The 21,281-nt window shown below is 39.7% G+C and overlaps 2 protein-coding genes across 3 annotated transcripts; both read right to left on the reverse strand.

Moving 5' to 3' along the window:
- Positions 1-319: 319 nt before the first annotated feature.
- Positions 320-8,554, reverse strand: LOC308704808 (uncharacterized protein). Of its 2 annotated transcripts, none has more exons than XM_081389383.1 (3): positions 8,139-8,554; positions 4,182-6,973; positions 320-4,065 (listed from the first exon to the last, which is right to left on the reverse strand). In XM_081389383.1, exons 2-3 carry the CDS (start codon positions 6,226-6,228, stop codon positions 1,676-1,678), a joined length of 4,437 nt encoding a protein of 1,478 aa, XP_081245509.1. In that variant the 5' UTR covers positions 6,229-6,973; positions 8,139-8,554; the 3' UTR covers positions 320-1,675. The 2 variants fall into 2 exon arrangements, with proteins under 2 accessions (XP_081245509.1, XP_081245508.1); XM_081389382.1 differs by having other exon boundaries at positions 320-4,077.
- Positions 8,555-12,192: 3,638 nt separating this feature from the next.
- Positions 12,193-20,523, reverse strand: shisa7a (shisa family member 7a; the record flags this gene model as incomplete). Its single annotated transcript, XM_081388139.1, has 6 exons — positions 12,193-13,112; positions 15,046-15,234; positions 15,326-15,391; positions 17,942-18,093; positions 18,381-19,168; positions 20,485-20,523. The coding sequence occupies 6 exons, from the start codon at positions 20,521-20,523 to the stop codon at positions 12,193-12,195; spliced, it is 2,154 nt and encodes a 717-aa protein (XP_081244265.1).
- Positions 20,524-21,281: the final 758 nt, after the last annotated feature.

A 21,281-nucleotide genomic window follows, 5' to 3' on the forward strand; every position in this document is an offset into this window, starting at 1 on the left:
CCCAGCACTGTTCATTGTCGTGTGCTACATCAACATTTGCCAAAATTTAGGGTATTTGTGTGGATATATACTCAGACACAAATGCTCCGTAATAATCACACTATTACAGGGTAAAATGACCTTACAGCAACAGAATATAATAAATATTTAAGTGTTGTAACAAAAACTAACAGAAGCAATGAATAAAATAATAAACGTTAAATATAACACCTTCAGGAATATGTAAAATTAATATGTCTGCGTATTTTAATACAAGCAAATACATATGAAACATTGAGGTAACAAAATGATAAATGTGTAGATGGAATGAATGAGGATATAACATTTAGAAATTTTATTAAATGCTTGGGTATCATCAACAACCAGCTTATCATGTGTAAATAAAGTGATAGAAACATACGTATTACTTTTCTTCTTTTAAAGAAAAAAAAGAGAGGCTATAAGTAGTATGGCATCTCTAAAAGGTGAGAAAAGTACATGGGATACGTTTATAGTTGGCAAATGGACAGAATGTCACACATTAATACACTTAATCAAGACCTGATCTAAAGTGATAACTCTTACAATCACTCTTCCAACTACCTGAAGTGTAGCTATGATACAAAGATAATTGACCTTTGCTTAAAAAAACATAATAAAATATTGACACAATTTACATTACAGTACACTTATATTTTTCAGTTCCTGCCTTAAACTCTATACATAAACGCTACATTGTACTACCCATAATAAGTGTTGTATTAATTGTCACAATTTGGTAAGGCTTTTGCCTTTAGGGCAAGAATCTGTGAATTCACATCTTACATTTTTTTTAGTCCTTTGACTGGTTATGTGGAAAATCATATTCTTCCTGTTTAAGTGCTGGCGTTACCATCCTAATGCTAGTTTTCTTTCAAAAGAGTAAATAAACCAAAACAGGGCTCACATTTGATATTACAAAGTGTTAATCAACATTTGTTATTATTATACATTAATTTCTTTTGGTTCCTCTATTTAGATTTAAGGTACATTTTCAATTGGATTTGTCATGTAACCATGTAAGCCCACAGTCTCATCACTCACGCTGACCGTTCAATACATGGACAGCAATGTCCAACATGCAGTAATTTAAATACTCTTTAAAATAAAACACTCAACTTCCTAACAGGACCCCCTTTTCTCCTTTGGATACTGAATGCACTTTTTACATGAACAAAATCACACCTCCACACTTTCTCTAAGTGAACACCAACAACACAATATATATCAAAGACAGAATAATTCTACAGAGCATCTGTTGAGGAATAGTGAGCAATAGCCTATTGTTAGGGCACAGTACAATATTAGCCAAATCACTGAATCTTCATCTATTGCCATCCAAGGATCATTTCAATCTGAACAAGAATTTTCATCTTAGAAGACTGTTGTGGAATTGGATAGATGGAGAGGCTAAGCATTTTTTCAATACAAATGCCTTTGATACATCTGTGAGTTTGTTGAAGGTGTGCATTTTTAAGGGGTCCAGGTTACGAGAAGAAATGTAATGATTGAGAGGGAAAAGAAAATGGTCTCATGACACAAAGTCAAAGTCTACATGAGCAAAGGGTGTATTCAGTCAGGTATCTCAGTTTTTGTCATGAAAATCCCAACACTTCTCTTCTTAAAGTGCATATGAAAATGAATTTAATGACATAACTCAGTGACTGTATTCCATATGCATGGTTGAAGAGTTTCCTTTGCACTCAAACCTCTTGTATGTTGCTCCCATGACTAATTTAACACAAAGAGACCTCTCTTGTCGAAACCTAGCCAACGTCCCTCGACACACCTTCTTGTGCCGTGTGAGGAGCATTGCATTCCAGAAACGACAGGGACAATGTTTACAAGAAAATGCTCTGTTGGTTAAATGGGAGCTTCTGTGAATGAGAGCTGAGAGGAACTTGCGAGACTGTTTTCCGCAAACTGGACATTTCAAACGATGTTGAAGGCCTCTCACTTTGGGACAATGTCTAGCTGCTATATGAACTTTAAGTGCTACCTGCTGTGAGAAGGTAGCACCAAGGCAAAGGGGACAGGACTTTCGTTTCAGAGGAACTTTGAGAGAACGAAGCCTGTGAAGCCTCAGTCCACCTGGAAGGCCCAGTTCATACACAGCACTTCCTCCACTTCCACGCCTGATTCTTACGAGCACAGCCATGCGCTTCTTAATTTTATGTTCTGTCCTGTGAATTGCTCTCCTTTTTCTCTTAAAAATCTTTCTTCTAAGAAGATTTCTTTGCCTTTCCCCAAGGGAAACTTCCACCTGTTCTCTCTCTACTTTTGCAGCCGGGGTCCATTTGTAGCCTATCTCCTCTCTCTCTTGCCGTCTTTTTTTTTTTTTTTTTCGTCTCCTCAACTCTTCTTGGCTTTGAAAAGTGTGGTGGTGTGTAGATTGAATCTCAGCTGAATGCTGCTGGGGATTGTGGTGTTGCTGATGTGGCTCTGATGGAGGCAAAGCAAGGGAATGCACAGGTATGTTTGGTGTAAGAGTATGCCTGTGACCAGTGTGATAAATGGGTTCACCCTTTATCCCAGTGTGTTGTTGATGCTGATGATTACAAAGAAGAGGCCCTGAGGAAGTTGATGGCAGAGAATGGGAATAAGATGAGGCATTAGATGAAGCAGGGTGTGTAATATTGGCATCGGGTATATAGAACAGAGAGGAGTAGCCAGTTTGTGTTTGGGGAGGAGCCTGCTGGCTATGAAGAAGTCCATGTTGTTCGCCATGTGTGCCACTAGGTGGCGCAAGCTGAAGCAAAGCATTTGTAGCAGCTTCACTTTCTGATATCGAACCACCAACACTGTTACCTTCGCCTGTGCTTCTTTGAGCAACTGGCTGGCCAGTCCGTGTTAACCCATGCTGAGAAAGCCTGTGCCGTGTAAGGCTGTTAGAGTATGCAAAAGCCTTCCCACAGACTTCACAAGAAAACAGCTTTTCTCCACCACCCTCGTGAACTGTTTGGTGATGTGCTGTCAAGTGAAAGTGATGGCGGAATGATTTCCAGCATATAGCACATGTGTACAGTCTAGGAGGGGGCTGAGTGTTTGATGTCTGTGGTTTGACATCTTGAGAGTATGAATAGAACGAAGAAGAGCTGTTTTGGCCCCCTTGAATCAAGCTGCCACCAGAGGATGCAGGATAGCTGTTAAGGTTTTCCCCACCTGGCGTTGTTGGCACTTCTTCCAGTTCACCTTTCTGGTGTAGCTTGCCATGTCTTTTAAGGCTCTGAGCATATCCAAAGTCCTTTCCACACAAAATACATTTGTAGTTCTTTTCTCCAGAATGCACTGTGTGGTGCTTGCTAAGATGAAATGCCTCTCTGAAGTACTTGCCACACACAGTACAATGGTGAGGCTTTTCTCCAGTGTGTATTCTGTCATGCCTCCGCAAAGTCTCTCTTCTTGCAAATCCTCGACCACAGACACTGCACAAATATGGTCTAATATCCCCACCAGGCCCTCCTGGTCTGTGAGAGGGCTGCCTTCTTTTAGGGGGCTCAACACCAACAACACCAGGTTCCTTTTTCTTGCGGGGCTTACGAGGACGCTTGGGCTTTCCACTAGGTGTCTGCTGATTTGTTTGCTGGTTGAGCCCCACTGAACTTGGGTTAGCATCACCTCTATAGGACTTTTCCAGGCCAGATGTTGATAACGGACCACTAGGCGAAGCAAGAGGCCCTAGACCCAGACCTCCAAGCAATCCACCAATGATATCCCTGCGATCATCCCCTCTACCTCCACTATGGGCAAGGTCCCCGCTCATACAATTTGCAGCTGCAGCAGTGATGGCAGAAATGGCATTATTGACTGAGCTAGTGACATCATCTTCAGAATCCTCTAACAGGGACGAAAGTGGGAGATGTGGCTGTTGATGATGCTGCTGGCTTTGGTTTTGTGGGTGTGGATGCAGAGTAGGAGCTAATGGTGCCTTCCTAAGTGCAAGCCCTGTCATGTTGCCACCACCACATGGGGTTGTTCCAGAATACATGTTACCTTGAGAGCGCTGGTCCTTGTAGTCATCACTGAAATCATCACTCCGGTAAGAACCTGCACAACAGACTAAACAGTAATAATGCTATGCACACAAATTTCACAGTGCCTTTGAAATTTTTTGACTTTGACTGGGTTTACTAAAAATAAACACTACTCTAGACGTTACTCACCCGCTGCATTAGTCGCTATTCCATCTTGGGAGCCCCCAGCTTTAATGCTCTTGCCATCAACTATATTACTTTCATGCTTTGATCTCGCTGTACGTCCTGACTTGCCACAGGTGCCAGAGGCTGCATGGTTCAAAAGAGACGTACTTTCCCGAAAACAGCGACCACAAGCTGGACAGCGGAATGGTTTCTCTTCATGGATTTTTTCATGGCGGGTGAGTGACTCACGGCGATTGAAAGCACGACTACAAGTAGTGCAGGCATAGGGCCGAGACCCAGAGTGGATGACCCCGTGTTGAAGGAGGTGCCCTTTTTTCTTGAAACCTTTGCCACACTCAGAACAATGAAAAGTCTTGTCATGACTGCCACACGAAGATGAGGCTGAGCTGTCTTGAGTAGAGTGGGGAATACCTGGATCGGAGGGATGCAAAACTGGGTTTACAATGTTACTTCTCGTGCCACTTGTGCCAGCTGTGGTTAGTTCATGACTACGTAGGTGTCTGCGCAGACTAGAGAGATGTGTGAAAGTTTTGCCACACTCGCCACAATGATAAAGGGGCTCTTGTTCAGGCTGAGATTGAGGTGGCATGGAACCATGGCTGGCTGTTTTAGAGCCGTTTGTCACCAAGACTGATGCTGTTGCAGAAGAGGATGCAGAAGATGATGATGAGACAACAGAAGTAGAAGATGAAGAGGTTAGGTGGGAAGAAGGGTCTCCACCAATACCTGACAAACCAACACCCCCACCTCCATCCAAGCCTTGTGTGCTATCCTGGTTCAGTCCCCCTGAAGTGCCACTGTTAGGGTTTGTAGAGATGTGACTGTTACTGCCATTGTTGTTGTTGCTTTCAGTCTTTCTTTGTGGCAGGTAGCCAGCCATAGCTTTTTTTCTTCTACCACCTCCTCCGACACCATTATCCCCTTTTCCCTCGTCTTTTGATAAAGAAAGATGTAGCGGAAGAGGAAGTGGCAAACCAGCTTCCTGTTGCATCAGAGATGCTAGCTGGTTAGAGGAGAGTACTGGGATTCCTTGAAAGTCAAAACCTCCGAGCGAAGAATGCTGCGAGGAGGAGTGCAGTGGATGGCTTGGATGTGGATGAGTGTGAGACAAAGTGTGAGGTGGTAGTTGCTGTTGTTGTGTTGGTGGCTGATGAGGCTGTGATAGAGAGGTTGAATGGCCATGAGTGTGTGAAGAATGAAGAGCGGGGGGTGGAGCAAGGGCTGAACTTGTTTCTCCTGCTGCTTGGCCCAGACCAAGACCAAGATGGTTATGACTACCTTGCTGAACTAAAAATTGTTCTAGACTGGAATTGGCCGGTACTCCAGAAAGAAAATACTGATTTGCCGCTAACATGCAGCTAAACTGTTGATGTAGGCTTCGGGCGTCAGACTGAGATCCTGCCAACTGATGACCCAAGGTAGTCACTGCACTACTGCTGGGAGGGTTATTGGAAGTTGAAACAGAACTTGAAGTAGATGGGGAAGAGGACGGTGGCCCGGGAGAGGCCTGAGGTACTGACAGGCCAGGATGCAATGGGGGTGGTGGTGGAACAGATGAAATCAGTCCTCCACTTGCACTACTGCTGGAAAAATGATCAAATCGTCCTACTCCTGAATGTAACTGCTCTTGTGCAAGGGTCGCCTCAGTTGGGTGGAATGAGCGCAAAAACTGAGGGTATCCACTTAAATGACTTCCACCACTGCTACTGCTTCCAGACATTTTGCCGGATTTCCTCAAACTTTGAGACGATGAAGACAGGGATTGCTGTTGTAGAGGTGGAGGAGGTGCACTCATTTTTGCAAAAATTGATGCAGAATCTGTAAAGGCACTCCCTCTAGATCCTTGTAGTGGGCCTAAGCCAAGTCCAGACAAAATTGACCCAGATGTCTCACCTTGCTGCTGTTGCTGGTGTTGTAACTGGTGTTGGTGTATCTGCACTTGCTGTTGGTGTTGAAGTTGTCGCTCTAATCCAAGACCTTTGAACTGATGGGACTGGTGTCCACTCAGCATCTCTATGATGTCCACATTGTATTTTCCAAACTGGAACATCTCCCAGTTACTGATACATGGGTGCGCAGTTGCAACACCTTCTGCTCTGTGAGCAGCAACAAAATGTATTTGATGCTTTCCTACTAGTTGTAATCAGAAGCAGAAGCAATTTCAAAAACAGTGCTATCTCACATGTTCCTTATGCCACTGGTGTTGTTTCGTTTAAAGCGGGCACCCACTTTTTCACTCTTTGGGCAAGTAGTTGAGAAGGACATTTTGTATTCATTGTAACATGAATGTGTTATTTCTGCAAAAAGCTGTTTTCCATTGGATTTGTCACTTATGAAATAACTTCAACTCCCTTTTGGCTTCACATTGGAATCCATATAATCACAGTTATTCTGGATAGTTCACCTTCGAAATCAATATTTCAGTCTGAATGTTCCATAAGAGAGCAAAGACATATGGACTGGTAGAAAAATGCCACAATTGCACAAGATGCAATTATGTTTTCACATTTTGGCAATTGCACTAGAAGTGCTTGATGTAGTTTGAGTTCATTGAAATATTTCCATTTGCTTGGTTACATTTTTCAGTTCATGACCATGGATGGATCCATTCAAATCCCATGGGCAGGTTTTATTACATTGAATATCTATTCATTCTTAATCCACATGCGGCTTACATCTCTGTTTCCAAGTTTAAATTAGTACATTTTTCTTTTTTTTTCCATAGTTGGAAGCAAAATCCTCCACTACCATTCTTGGGGGCTGTGAAAATGTTCTTTCTGCCACTCCTCTTCTCACTGTGAGAGGAAAAAAAGGAGCAACATGTTAAATTACTTATTTTAATTAAAAACTCTGATACAATTATTTTAATAAACAACATGATCCATCAAACCTCAAAACACATAGGCTAAATGTTTTTGATTAAAAACAACAACAACAGGCAGACAGTTTATTACAGCAGCCGTTTTAATATTTGTTTGTTTTTTAATACACATAACATCTTATGTGTGTGTGAATAATTATGAAAGTATTGGCAAATCATTGAAAAACTTTGGTCCTTCACTAAAACATTGTAAAGACATTTCCATGTTTTCATTTTTGTCCATTTGCATTCTTCAATAGCAAAATAAAAGAACTCATAATAACAGAGAAAAAAAAAAAAAAAATGAAACCAGAGCCCATATTTATTTCTAGTGAACCACATCTAACCATTCATAATTCATTCTGTAATAATACATTGTATTCAAGATATAAAACATTAATTAATCTTATCAATCAGCATCATCTAAATGACAGATATTAACAACAATTCAAATGATACTCTCTGATTAGTATCGATGCATTTGACGAATGTCATTTTACAGGCACACCACGATACTAAATAAAAGTAGGCTACTGTAAAATACATTTTCAGACGATATGCGCAATGAAAACAGTAAGTTAAGCCACATATCCAAATATTTACACGGTTTTCTTATATTGAAACGTTGCAAGTGTTTTCTATCACTTCATCTTACATTCTGAGCAGTTAGCATTGTGCGGAAAAGATGCTGAGTGCATTGTGAATCGTCAGGGGTAGAGGTGAATTTCATGCAATTATTACATCCTCCGACTGCATCGCGTATCACTAAAGAAAAGGTACATTTCGACAGACTCCTGGGAGTAATGGAAAATTGTCTACGATGGGGAAAATGCACTTCAAAAGTCAATAGTGCTTGAAAAATATATATTCTGCGTATTAATGGACACGAAATCTTTTAGCGCTGGGGCTATGTGAAACAACTAGCATGCAAAACAGCTGGCTAATACTAAACATTTAGCAAAGGGACACGGCTTAGCTTGCCGTCATGATATGCGCGACCTAACAGCAAGCCAGATAATGCATGAGCAAAACTGTATTATTGTGCAAGTAAATTAGGCATAATTAAATAATAGTCGAGACAATAAAATAGGCCTTTTTACCTACGCATCCATCTTTTAGCCTGGTCAAGATGAACGGGGCCTGCTATACTCTCTCCCACCCTGCCCCCCTCGTTCATGTACCCCAGCAGCTCTGCGCTGTTTTCCAGTGGTTAGCCTTCTAGCTACAGCTAGTTAGCAGACTCTGTTTCCACTGCAACCGTGGTGCGATAGCATGAGACCGAGTGTCCCTTATAATTTAAAACAGATGCACTTATCGTACTTATATCCTGTGAAAAATGCATCAAAAGGTATTACGACCGAATACTTTTTTATTTTGCGTTTGCTTTTTTTTTTTTTGCTTTTTTGTCGGCTAAAATATTTTGCACGGTCTATGTTGGTGTTTTAGAGAGGAACGAGTGACGTGTGTGATTTTAACATTAGTCGTTTCCGGACCTTGGAACACTTCCGCCTACCCCGTCTTCAGTCCGCTATGTTTTGTATTTGTGGTGGAGGCAGTACTGTGTCTGAAACTAGCGCACTCATAATATCAGCGTCCTTAATAACAGGAGCTACTAATAACGATATCATTTGTTTGCCTTTTAGCTGTATGAAATTTGCGGTTAGCTTTCAAGTAAGCATTTTCGGTGTTGTTGCGCAGTCAAATTTTGCATGTTAGCCAGCTCGTAAAATATGAGGTAAATTCAAATTACAACTCGGCGAATATGCTACCTGATATAATGTTCTAAATTCGTTATTCATATATTCTATGATTTCTTTAGCAGCTTGTTTGTATCTTAAAAGCTCTTACAGTGGCCATTTTATTACATCCTAGCAGCTCAAATTCAAAGGCTGGTCCTTATCAAAATGGCTGCCTTGGAATTGCTTATATCCAGTCTGATGCTTCATGGAAAATAAGTTTGTAAACATTACATAGTAAATGCTGACATTAGTAATAATTTAAACGTTCTGTTTCTCTTTTGACCTGTGTCATCAGACATTCGAGGCAACAGTTTCATCATTTGACTTTATTTTACAAAGGTGAAATTGAACCTGTATGGAAATCAAGTTGAGAATGCAGTGTAGCCTATATGTTATTATTTCAGGGCATTTGTTATAATAGTTACATAATAATAATTATAATGTTTGATTTGAAGTGATTTACCCAAACATTAATTCTATGTTTGTTTGTGCTTAAACATTTCAAGACATGAACTGTGGTGTTTTCCCAAAGGGTTGCAGTCTTCACTGTCCCGCTTTGCTTGTGCAACCAATGCTCATTCCATTGTAAGCTACCATCCTTTTAAAATGCTTCAGGGCTTTATTTGCACATCCAATGTTTGTTATTTTCTGCAGTAATATGCCTTGTGAATAAATTTCATAAACATTTTCATAATTATGGCTTGTGAATACAAAACAGACATTGCTACAGACTTTTTATGACAAAGAAAATACTAAATTGATTCATCTGTTCTAATTGTCCCTGAAAGAAACATTAAAAAGTTGAAATTTCACTTAACAAAAAGACATTCGGTTACACACATACAACATACATCCTATGACATCATTTATAAACCCCTTGTGATGTCTCTGCAACAAGTAATGACATTTGCAGGCTTAGAACAATTACAATGTGACATCACACTGAGAAATTTTCGAAGGCACTCCTCATCATCAGGAATGCATGAAGAATTGGCAAACAATGAGTGGCTTTGATGTTTGTGCTTTCTATTTTCTACTCATAATTTCAAAAGAATTTAATGAGAAAGATATCTAAAACAAGTAAACACTAAAACCACAGAGGAAAAAAATCACCATCATAATCATAAGATAACCATAACAACAAGAAGAAATTTCACCAATAACCATAATATTAACTGTCATAGTAATGACAATAACAAACACCAATGTATTACAGAGCTGTTAGGAAGATTGTCTTTAAGTTGTATTCATAGTTCATTAAGATACACACTATTTCCAGTGAAAAGTTAAATGAATGTGTTACCACCAATCCTGATGCTGATGTGATATAAACTACTCCTTAACACTTTTACTGGGAGGCATAAATATTCAAATAGTCCGTAACTTATACTGTTCAATTTCATTACACTGAAAATTAACCAAGAGGTCTATGACAAAAAAAAAAAAAAAAATATCAGTTGGTGGTTTTACAATGTAAATTGATTAGTTTTCATTGGTAAAATGAGCTCTATTTCTCAGAGGCCAGAACCATACAGTAAATTTTATCTGGCTCTTCTGCGAACAATCTCACCTTACATTTTTCATCACAATATTTACTTACTATTTTAATATCTTTTTTTGGTAAATAATGAGATTATTATCATTGAATAATGATTAAGCTGTGGGTAACAGCTGTACCACTAACGCAAGTGTGTTGTATAGCCCTTAATATTGATAAGCGTTATTGGTTATGAAGATATTAGGTATGACGTGTCGTGGTCATATCTCGGTAACAGCAGATTCGAAAAATACAGGTTAGCTGTTTTGGCATGCCCGTATCTTCAGACTGTTCGCAGAGTCTCAGTTTTAACAGCATATACACATGGCTTCAACATGGAGATTCAAAAAGTAGTCCAGGAGGTTTGTCTTTATGCAAATGCCAACCAACACCTGAGCGAGATAATGGTACCGCCATGTTATGCGCTAATTTTATGCCAGAATATCATAACATACAAATACATTGATGAGTGCCCTTACTCTTGAGTCGTCGTCTTCATTACAGATCCATATTTAATAGCTTAAGGTGAACCGTTTGTCTACACAGTATACCTAAGAGGAGCATAAATGTGTATGTACCCAGCATTACATAAATCAAATGTATTCTTGTGCTTTTGGCAGTCCAGCGTCCCTTATGATGAATCTCCCTTGCAAATCCCAGCACTTGGACATTGTAGAAAGTGGTGGCTCAGAATCCAAACAAAGTGCCATTGATCATTAATGAGTCTTTTTAAGATGGAGAAAAAAGATGATTGTCAGACATTTCTCTTGGTTTTCATCTGGGCTTTTCTGCCCAATTGTGTCCCAGAATGGCTTTCATCGATAGTTCAAAGCAATCTCCAGTGATGTACTGAAGGGCAAACTTGAGAGGAAACTTCTTGTGTACTATTTTCAGGATTCCACCTAAACAAATTGAAAAGAAACTCACTTGGTACATCCATATTAAATTCACACTGAATAAGATGCAGGTGTAACGTAAGGCTTACTTTGTTTATCTTACGGTATTCAAAATTAATTCATCAAATGAGTTCATCAAATTCTTCAGAGTTTTTGGATATGCTCCTCCAATTGTTCAATTTCATAATTCCTTTTGACATACCTTGTAAAAACCCTGCCGCACTTCCTCATTATGAAGAAGTGGATTAGGGTTTAAAAAGAGATAAGATCCAGCATTACGTTTGTCCAACTGTAAGTAGCTTTGCAATTCATCAGTTGGGATGAGCGCTCCACGTTCAACTGGTTCCTCTTATGCAGATGTTGATTATTAGTCTCCCAGTTGTTCCATCATAGTTATAAGATAAAAGCCATTCTCTGAAATATATGGCTCCATAGCAGCTATATCTGTAATGTGTAATAATGTAAGATATTTGAGGATAAAAACATGACATAAAGATTTGAAAAAAATGTCCACATCATGTGGAATTTATATTACACTCTATTGATATTCTATGCGGTAGATTTATAGGCAAAATGTACACAAATAAATAGTTGTATATGGCAGCTTTGATCATAATTATAGCGGCAATTTCATGAACGTAAAAAGCACAAAAACTTTGAAGCTCTATCAAACCTGACTTATAACTATTGTTATCTAATCTTATGTTGTGAATTTGCCACTATATACAATATGTATATGTAAAAATATGGTGCCACTTCGCTCTCTGCGTAGTTTCTCCCACTTCGTGGCCCCCTACTTCAAAATCTGTTTCTCTTATTCCTTTACCATCCTCCTACTCCTTTTCTCTCTTCTCTCGTTATTTCTCTCCCTCTTCCGCCCACTCTCTCTCTCCCACAGTCCCTTTACCATCCTCCAACTCTTCACACAGTCTATCTCTCACCCATCTTCTCCATTCCCTCCTTACCCTCTCCAGCCTCTTGCTCACACAGTAACCTCATTCTTGCTTCCTGTTCTAACCCCTTGGTTGGATGCCACTCCTCCTCCACTTCCCCCTCCACCGGGGATGAAGTGAAGTTGTTCAATGGTATTTTGCCTTTTAGCTGCAAATGCAAGCCTCCTGGCACTGTGTCCACCAAGAGTCCCTGTTCCCATGACAACTCCTGTTCCTGGCATGTCGCCCCATGCCACTCCTCCAACCCCACCTCCTCCCAGGTGACCTGACATCGCAGCCGAATTCCGCTCCTGCTCTCGCCCCGACGTCGGGTGCGAGTTCATCTTGATCATGTGGTGACGGTCGAGTGATGGCGTGGCACAAACATTCTGCTGCGATTGAGCTTTCTGGTGGCTGACGCGGGGCAGGGTGGGCACCATTCCACCTCCCCCTCCGCCCGTGTAGTCGCCCATTCCCAGACCCATCCCGCTTCCGCCATACTCATCCCCGCCTATCTCCTCCTGTAGATGGTCTGGTGACATCAGCAGCCTCTCCTTGGACTTCTTCAGGGTGTTCTGGTTATTGGAGTTCTTTGATGCAGTGGCCATGGCTTTGTAGTATTGATGCTGCTGGTTCTTCGAGAGCCTTGATAAGGTGCTGCCATCAGCAAGGGCAAGGAGCTGGTCCGTTGACTTGACGCGACGTGGTGGTTTGGAAAGTGTATCGTAATTCTGATTTTGCTTTGATTCCGGGGGTTCCAGAGGGTAAGGATTCGGGGTGTGGCTTGGAGCAGACTGCGGATGAGGTATTCGAGGACGAGTGGCACGGTTGGGAAGCGTGCCTCTTCCCCCCAGCGTGTAGTCGCCACCCCAGGGAAGGTGATGCTGGGAGGAATGAAAGGAGGGAGGGGCGTTGTTGGGTTTCCGTTTGGTGGTACAGTAACCTGAATATTCCTCCAATCCTCCTTTCTCTGTAGGTGGAGGAAAATATGTTTAAAAAGATCCGAAAATTAGGCAAGAAAAGAGAAGATAGAATTTTATATAGAATTATATATAATCTCTATAATATATAATTTGTACAAATTTAATACATTTTCAGTCATTGAAATAGCTGATACTGACCAATAAATGACCAAAATCAAAAATCTGTCCAATATCAAGACTATTTGTTTGTTTTCTCATTTTTAGTGTTTTCATATTGACTCTAATTAATGAGAAAACACTAAAAACAATCATTCTAATGTGAATTTATTTATTAATTTTGAGATTTGCTTAAAGGTGTAGTATAATGTCCTCTTCACAAGATGTAAAATGAGTCTTTGATGTTCCCAGAGTGTGTATGTGAAGTTTTAGCTCAAAATACCCCACCAATATTTTTATATAGCATGTTAAAATTGTCACTTTTTGAGGATGAGCAAAAAACGCACCGTTTTGTGTCTGTTCCTTTAAATGCAAATGAGCTGCTGCTCCCAGCACAGAGGGCGGAGCTACAACAGCTTGTGTCCTTAGCAGCTAAGATTACCTCACACAGACATGCACTGAAAATTTCAAAAACTTTTAGCCTTTTATGTTCAAACCGGATTCAGACAATGACGGAGAGACTCAAGAAGTGATGACATGTAGAATGCAACTGGACATTTCTGAATGGTTAGTTGATGAATTTATGTAGCTTATGTGTAGTTATCTTCTAGTCATTGATTAGCATATTCTGTCTTGATAATCTATAAATCGTGTTCAGGGGGCGGAGATTATGTGAATTCTAGGGTTGGTGATGTCACTAACCCTGGAGGAATGTTGTGTAGTCCCTACCAGCCGTTTGTTGAAGTCCTTAAAAAGCTTTTTTTTTTTTAAAAAAGCAAATATCTCCCTTTGCTTTGAACATTGCAACTTTGTAGATGTTGTTTATGCTCAAACGGCAACATTACACACTAACTAAAGTTAGAAAAGTGAAATCATAATCAACCACCCCTTTAAGAATACATTTAAAAGTGTTTATTATTAACACTACACCAAGTAAATTATCAATGTTTTTGAAGATTAACTTTAGGTGAGCATTAGATGATGGCAAGCATAATCTAGATGGAAGAATAACGTTACCAATACTGATAACTAATTACTCTCTAATATTGGCCAATAACCAATATGGTATCAATATACTGTGTATCCCAAATAAAAATGGATAAACAGCTAAAAATGTTTACAGGATTTGAGCTACAAGCTAGAATGTCATTAAAAGGTTCATCACAACCTACTTAACTCTAATATAAATTCTTCAACGTCCATCCCAGGACTGTTTAATGTGAATCATTAATTTAACAATATTAATACAATCCTATTTTATCCTGTACCTTGAGCCATTTCATCTTTCGGCTGATTAAGTCTGAGTCATTGTATCAGCCTGTATAACCTTCGCCTGTGCAGAACTTTCTTGTCATCCAACTGTAACTCACACTTCCCAGGAGGTTTGATGTCTAGCTGAGAGAGAGGCCTTAAGGCTTTATGCGTCTGTACAAGATTGCGGGTGCTTTGCTATGGTTTGCCCTCATTAAAATGACCTTCACAAACATTTATATCTCCCAAGCTATCCAGTGAAACACTGACATTGCTTTAAATAAAAACCCAAGCGTACAGATAATTTTCCGCAACATTCTGAGCCCCACATGAGACTATGTCCTCATCATCGAGCAGGTAATTTCTCCTTCAAAACACGACAGTACTAAATGTCACACTGTTTTTGATATTTGTCCATCTTTTTCTCCGTATTGCTTCTAAATTGGCTTTATGCCTTTAAAATTATGTTGGCTATAATAAGAAAGCAATCATGCCAACCTTTTATGTAATTCTTACAAAACATAATTTCCTTAAGATAGGAATCTTCCTCTCCAATGGTAATAAAGCACTCACCCAGACGCTTGAGAGATGAGTATCTGTTGATCTCAGGCTTCATGGCGGCTTCATACGAGGGTGGCAGCTGTGCCAGGTTATGTAGGGAGTGATGGAAGGACGGCTGGGGCTTCATGGCGTTAGTATGCTTACTGGGCTTCAATGTGCCACCGGTGGCCATCTGCATGTTGTTCATACGTGATCCACGCTCTTTAAAGACACATATGCAATGATGGACCTTGAGGTTATTTCAAACGCAGTTCAGAATATACAACTATGTAGAATTGTTGGTTTTACCTACCGATGGTGGCTGTATGTTTGGGACTGGAGCCTGTGGTATGGATGAAGTTATGCTGTATATTCCCCACTGTGAATAAGAAAAAAGGCATGGTGTTTTATGGATTTCTGCTTTTATGTGCATGTCTTTGCGACTAATTTACATTTAGGATAAATTTACAAAACACATTTATCCATCTAATACTATAAATGTTGCCCTATTAAGCTCTTTCTAGCTCCACAATGTGTTGAACATTTTTCGCCGTCTGTTCATTCTAATGCCATCATATACAGCTTCGTGCTAAATAATTAACAAATGCCCTTTCATCATTTGGCTTTTGCTTTTTCCCTGTTCCTTTGTTGTCCTGAATTTATACAGTTTGTCGTTCAGAAGACTCAAGCTGAGATGGAAACATGAAAGGAACTCTATGACATATAATGCAACAATACCTGCAAACTGCAACAAGGTCCATGAGGGTAAAATTAGTGCAAATTTAATAAAATCATTGAATATTAATGAATTTTTGACCCAAGACACTTTATTTCATATTATAGCTGGTGACATGCGACTAATTGGCTTTTTATCCATGTAGAAATATGATTTCATGCAAAGTCAAATACTGTAATAATTATTGTATGGAGACATTTTTTTTTTATTTTTTTTTTACTAACCAATATCAATTTCATTTTTAAGTTATACAAGATTCAACTAGACAAAACGAGTTGAAATGACTGCAATTTGCTGATTTGAAGTCACAGAAAACCTGGATAAAACATTAGACGTTTAATTTTCTTTTAAACCATAGATGTCACAACACTGTAAAAATAAATAAATAAATAAATAATAAAAAAGTTGCTAAGTTCAATCAACTTGGATGTTTAAGTTATTTCAACTTAAATTACATTAAATTGACATAAAAATTAGTTGAATCTATTATAACTTACATAAAAATGTTGAAAATGGCTAATTATTAACTTATTTTGATCAGTTAAAGCAATGTAAAAATGTTTTTGTATATGTTGTCATAACTTATTGATCATATTTTTTACAGTGAAAATTGTATACATTTAGCAGATGCTATAGCAGATTATTATTCCTGATATTTCATCTGAACATCACTATTTGTGAGTTTTCTTACATTTGAACAGTTATTGGAGTGCCTACTTTTTATCACTAAATGATGGTCACCTGTGAATTAAATTTTCATATTAAAGTTTTTATGGCTTTTTTGTTAATGGGTGATATGTGGATACACAAATTCAGCATGATGGTGTGTACTATAACATTGTTTTTTTTTTTTTTTTTTTTTTTGTCTTCATTTTCAAATGAAAAGTTAAAGTGAACCCTTTGGGGTAAAATGTCCCCCTGAAATATGGGGCAGAACTCCCACAGTGGCATGTTGTTGCTGTTGTTTTATAATTTAATTCAATCATACAATCGAGTCTTAACATTGAAGGGAGTGGATTGGAATCCACTGCTGCTTCAATGTATATGTTATGAGTGATTATAATCAAGGTATTAATCAATATTTTTCCTTCTAAATATCAAATGAGTTGAATGACTTCTCTGAAGATTTTACTTTGTTATAGAAGTTACCAGTGTGATTACTGAAATGTTCTTTTCATATATTCTTTAATGTCTGTATTTGATATCTGAATGCAATAACAGTGCTTGCTTATTTAGCCCGGCTTCCAGAAATTAAAATAGGGACTTGTTTTGTGTTTGAGAAAGGTCTTAAACGTGTTAAAACATATAGAAGTCATTGAAGCCAATAGTTTAAGGGACAATTTCTTTGTTAAAGCCTTACTTTCCAGTTAGACTAAAGTGTAGCTCTCCTTGAGAGAAATAACGTATTATCTTGATGTTTTGAGACGACTCTACTGTTTATAGTTAGAGCCTGGCCATATCCAACCTTGGAAAAGCTGTGTGTCGGTGTGTGTTAGTCTTCTTGGTTACAGGTTAAGGAACCACTGGCATTATTGGAGATTGCCTGAGTTGTTGTTCGGGACATGTTAGCGCCCAGCAACCCAAATGTGAGAACTGGAAGGTGGTCACGACGTGCCTAACTTCAGGGTCTGAGTGTCAGCTGCCTAATCGATGGAGATATGCTTCAGTCTATCTGTATATGTGTGGACAATTACTATGTTTATCTATTTCTTAGCCAATCAGACACTGCAACCTGAAGCTAGGACGTAGCTTAGACCTTGGTGTAGGGTATAACTGCTGTGATCTTTGTAACTGTAAGCGGGGCGGCCTACGGACTCCTTTGTGAGTCTTGAAGCTGACTTCTGCTGATGAAACTGCAAACTATTTTTAGTAAAACTTTTCTTCAATTTATTATAATTCTGACTCCGGGTCTTCTTTCAAACATCTGGTCCTTGGGTCCTAAACTGTTACCCCCTAACAACATTCTAACTATGATGGACTTAATAATGTATATAAGATGTACATTTCAAACCTCATCATTATTCATCATAATATATAGGGTAATTAGGCTAACTAAATCATCAATCTGAATGAATAGTTTTTTGCTACTTATATATTACATATCTTCATAGTTAATTATACGCACAAATGCACACTGCTCTTAAGGGGGGCGTGTTCCCCAGCATATGGAGATTATGGAATTTTTACACTCACGTCTGTTATCTTTACTCTGCAGTGTGGGATATAGATTTTTCGGGGGTCGTCCTAGTGTCCCCTCTCCTCCACCAGTTCCCAAGGCTACGCTGTTGTTTCTCTCTCCCTCTTGAACTGGACTCGACTGGTGACGCAACATTTCCACAAGAGCCCTGACAGGGAAGGATGTAGAAATGATTAGTCTTTTGAGCAGTGGTTTTCGATCCTGGTCCTGGGGACCCACCGCTCTACACATTTTGTATGTCTTCCCTTATTGAACACACCTGATTGAGATCATCAGCTCATTAGGTGAGAACTCCATGAACTGAAGTGTGACAGATAAGAGAGACATACAAAATGTGCAGAGCGATGGGTCCACAGGACCAGGATTGAAATCCACACTGATCTAGAGAATACAATTTAAGGTCAATCTGACATCCTTTTAGTCATGAAGTCTTACCTGGGCATGTTGAGTTCTCGGTTCCTAGGCTGCCGTGATGCCTTGTGGAACGCCACTTTAATGGCCACTGCCACTGCCACAGTAAACGAGATGACTCCACCGATGACGTAGACAGTGTTGTTGCTCTGTTCGATACGGCTGAGGTCCGGATAAGCAGGCAGTGGGGGCCTGGTCGCTGGGGGCGCTGTATTGGCCCACACAGGGGAATGGTAGTTGTGGCAGACGTTCTGGTCCAGCCTTCGAGTGCGGTCCGGACAACAAAATCGATAATGGCAGGTCCCACAGCAGTAGATGAAGTCATCCTTGGAGCAGTTAAAGGTGAGGTCATACTGCCCCATGACATCATAATAACCTCGACACACGTCCACTTCCACCAGTTTGCGAGGAGGCGGAGCTACCTTCGCTGCTCCGAAAGGGGCCTTCAGTGCATCAGTCGTTACATTCTTTGGCAGCATTGTCTGAGGCAGCGGCCGGAGGGGCATTTCTGCCCCTCCAGCTGGCTGCTTTGGCCGACGATTCATGGACTTCCCTCGCATACTCCCACCGCTTTTAGAAAGGGGGTAAAGAAAGCCCCTACCCTGAGATCTGGGGCTGGGCGTTGGGGTGATGGTGATGGGCCCATTTGTTCCGTTTCTGGAGGGGCCCGGGACGCTTGCCGAGGAAACGTTAAGTGGGACAGCGATTAGCAGGAAGAGAATAATGACACGTACTCGAGCTTCCAAGGTGGGCATCATCTTTACATGACTAATGCTGCTATTTTCTCTCGCTGACTCAACCCACCGCACAATGGCGAATTTTGTAATAACAGCCTGCTTGGTGCTGTATGTAAAATATTCTTGTAGCAGCCCTCCGACGAATGAAATCTGAGTCTATATCAAAACAGTCTTGAAAGACAAATCTGTTCTCAAAGTCTGATAAAAGTGTACGATGTGAAGGGTCACAATCTGAGAGAAAAAAAAAACTATTTTGATGTGCTTTCAGCTTCAAGGTGAGTTATACAACACATATTCTCTCATCATGCAAAGTTTCCATCCAGCATATAGCTGGAAAACCTGAACAATATGCAAAACAATCCAAATGCTGACAATATTCTGAGCAGGCAACGTACAATTGGCTAGTTTCTGTATAAACTGGAAATGAAAGAATATTTAACAAATTGTCTGTTTTGAATGCATTAACAAGGCAAATATTCCCTTTTGTGGCTTTCTTCAAAAGTATACATTTCACATATCCGCAGACAAACAAAATGGCTTCTCGTTACTGTCCTCCTATTACTTCAATATCTAATATTTTCATGACACATAAAGGCATTTAAGTTGTAGTATAACTGTGTACATTAAAAGTATTTAGGTTTAATTCTCTGTTTTGGCACTTATCAGCATGAAAGTTTCATTTAAGAGAAAGGGGCAACTGTAAACATCTTTAAAATGTAAACTAAAGTTTTGCTTGTCTTCACAATTTTTTTTATTTTATTTGGGCACTCCTTACATTCAGCAATGGCACTTAGTCTTTAAGCAGATTTCCCTGACCTGTTATGCTCCCTGAATGTTTACTATTATTAACTAGTATAAACAATTTCCATACACTTGGTGAAAAAAGAAAAAAAAAAGCCTCAGAAACTAATCTTCTTGTTCTTGTTTACGTGTTAACAGGACTACTCAGAATGGTGAACTCCTTTGAGGGTTTGAGGGCAGTGTGATGAGGAATCATTTTGAGTTTGATCAGCATCTCTGCCTGCAAACCTCTACATTACTGAACTAAAATGAATGTGCATATCCTCATTCAGCATGTAAAGAAAGACCAAATGAATAATCCGGTGTGCAAATTTAAAATAGTTGAAAGAAATCAGATATGAATTGAGTCATCAAATGTATGCCCTTCTTCACGTATTTTAGGTGAGAATGGTCAATAAACCGATGACACAGACAAACACACAAAAACTGATGATGGCAGTAAAGACGTAAAACGTTTTCAGGGCTGATTGTCTTTACAATATTTCCAAGGAGAGTGACTATGTAAACCTTCCAGTCTCTTTCCAGTTTCTTAAGATTCACGCAGCAGATATGCCTTTAAGATAAGCCCAGTTTTCATTGAGAATCGTTTGCTCTTGGTGAAATGGTTTAAAATCCCATGGTGTGGACATGGCTGTTTCCTCACGATTTTTGCAGGGTTGATCTTGGAATCCACTGGCAGTTATGAAGTGTTCAGTTATCAAGCGATGTGCCTCTGAAAAGAAATCAACACACTGATGTTACATCCTACATGCACACACACACATAGAGAGATCAGTGAAAGATCATAGTTAGCTTGTCATCTGCATGGCAGCCTATTATTTTCATTGTGACACATATGGCAAGTGACAGAAAAAAAGGTATGCGGCAACTAATGCAATCAATATAGAATCCACAGAATTCCACACAAAAGAGATTTTTATGGGGTTGGACTGTATGTTTTGTGATAGAAATTCCCCTACGCACTTGACTTAAAGGTATAGCGGAGGATTTTCTTTTTCCGGGTGGGTAGTGTAAACTATTGGTCCACCTAAGTGTCAATCATTCTGGTGATATGTTTACGTAAGGCCGTCGTACGTGCTCGTCCCTTAGTTTTCGCTTTCTGCGCATGCGCACTTCCAGGTGTTTATGTGTGGTGAGCTAGAGCTAAGCCATTCATTGAAGCTCGCCGTTTCACCGGGTCCTTTGAAAATGTCTGAGGGTCGCAAGAGAAAAAGTTTGTACGAACTGTATGAGAAGAAGAGAAAGGCATCAGAAGAGAGAAACAAGATCAGAGTGTTTTTGGGAGATTGTTTCACATGATGGCGTTCGCTGAAAACACAGGTTGGGCTTCCCACTGATGCCTCAGTCGCGAAGTTTCTACTCGACAGGTAAAGTTTGGCATGCTATT

This window comes from Scardinius erythrophthalmus, assembly GCF_964197995.2.
Source record: "Scardinius erythrophthalmus genome assembly, chromosome: 16".
Lineage (NCBI taxonomy): Eukaryota > Metazoa > Chordata > Actinopteri > Cypriniformes > Leuciscidae > Scardinius > Scardinius erythrophthalmus.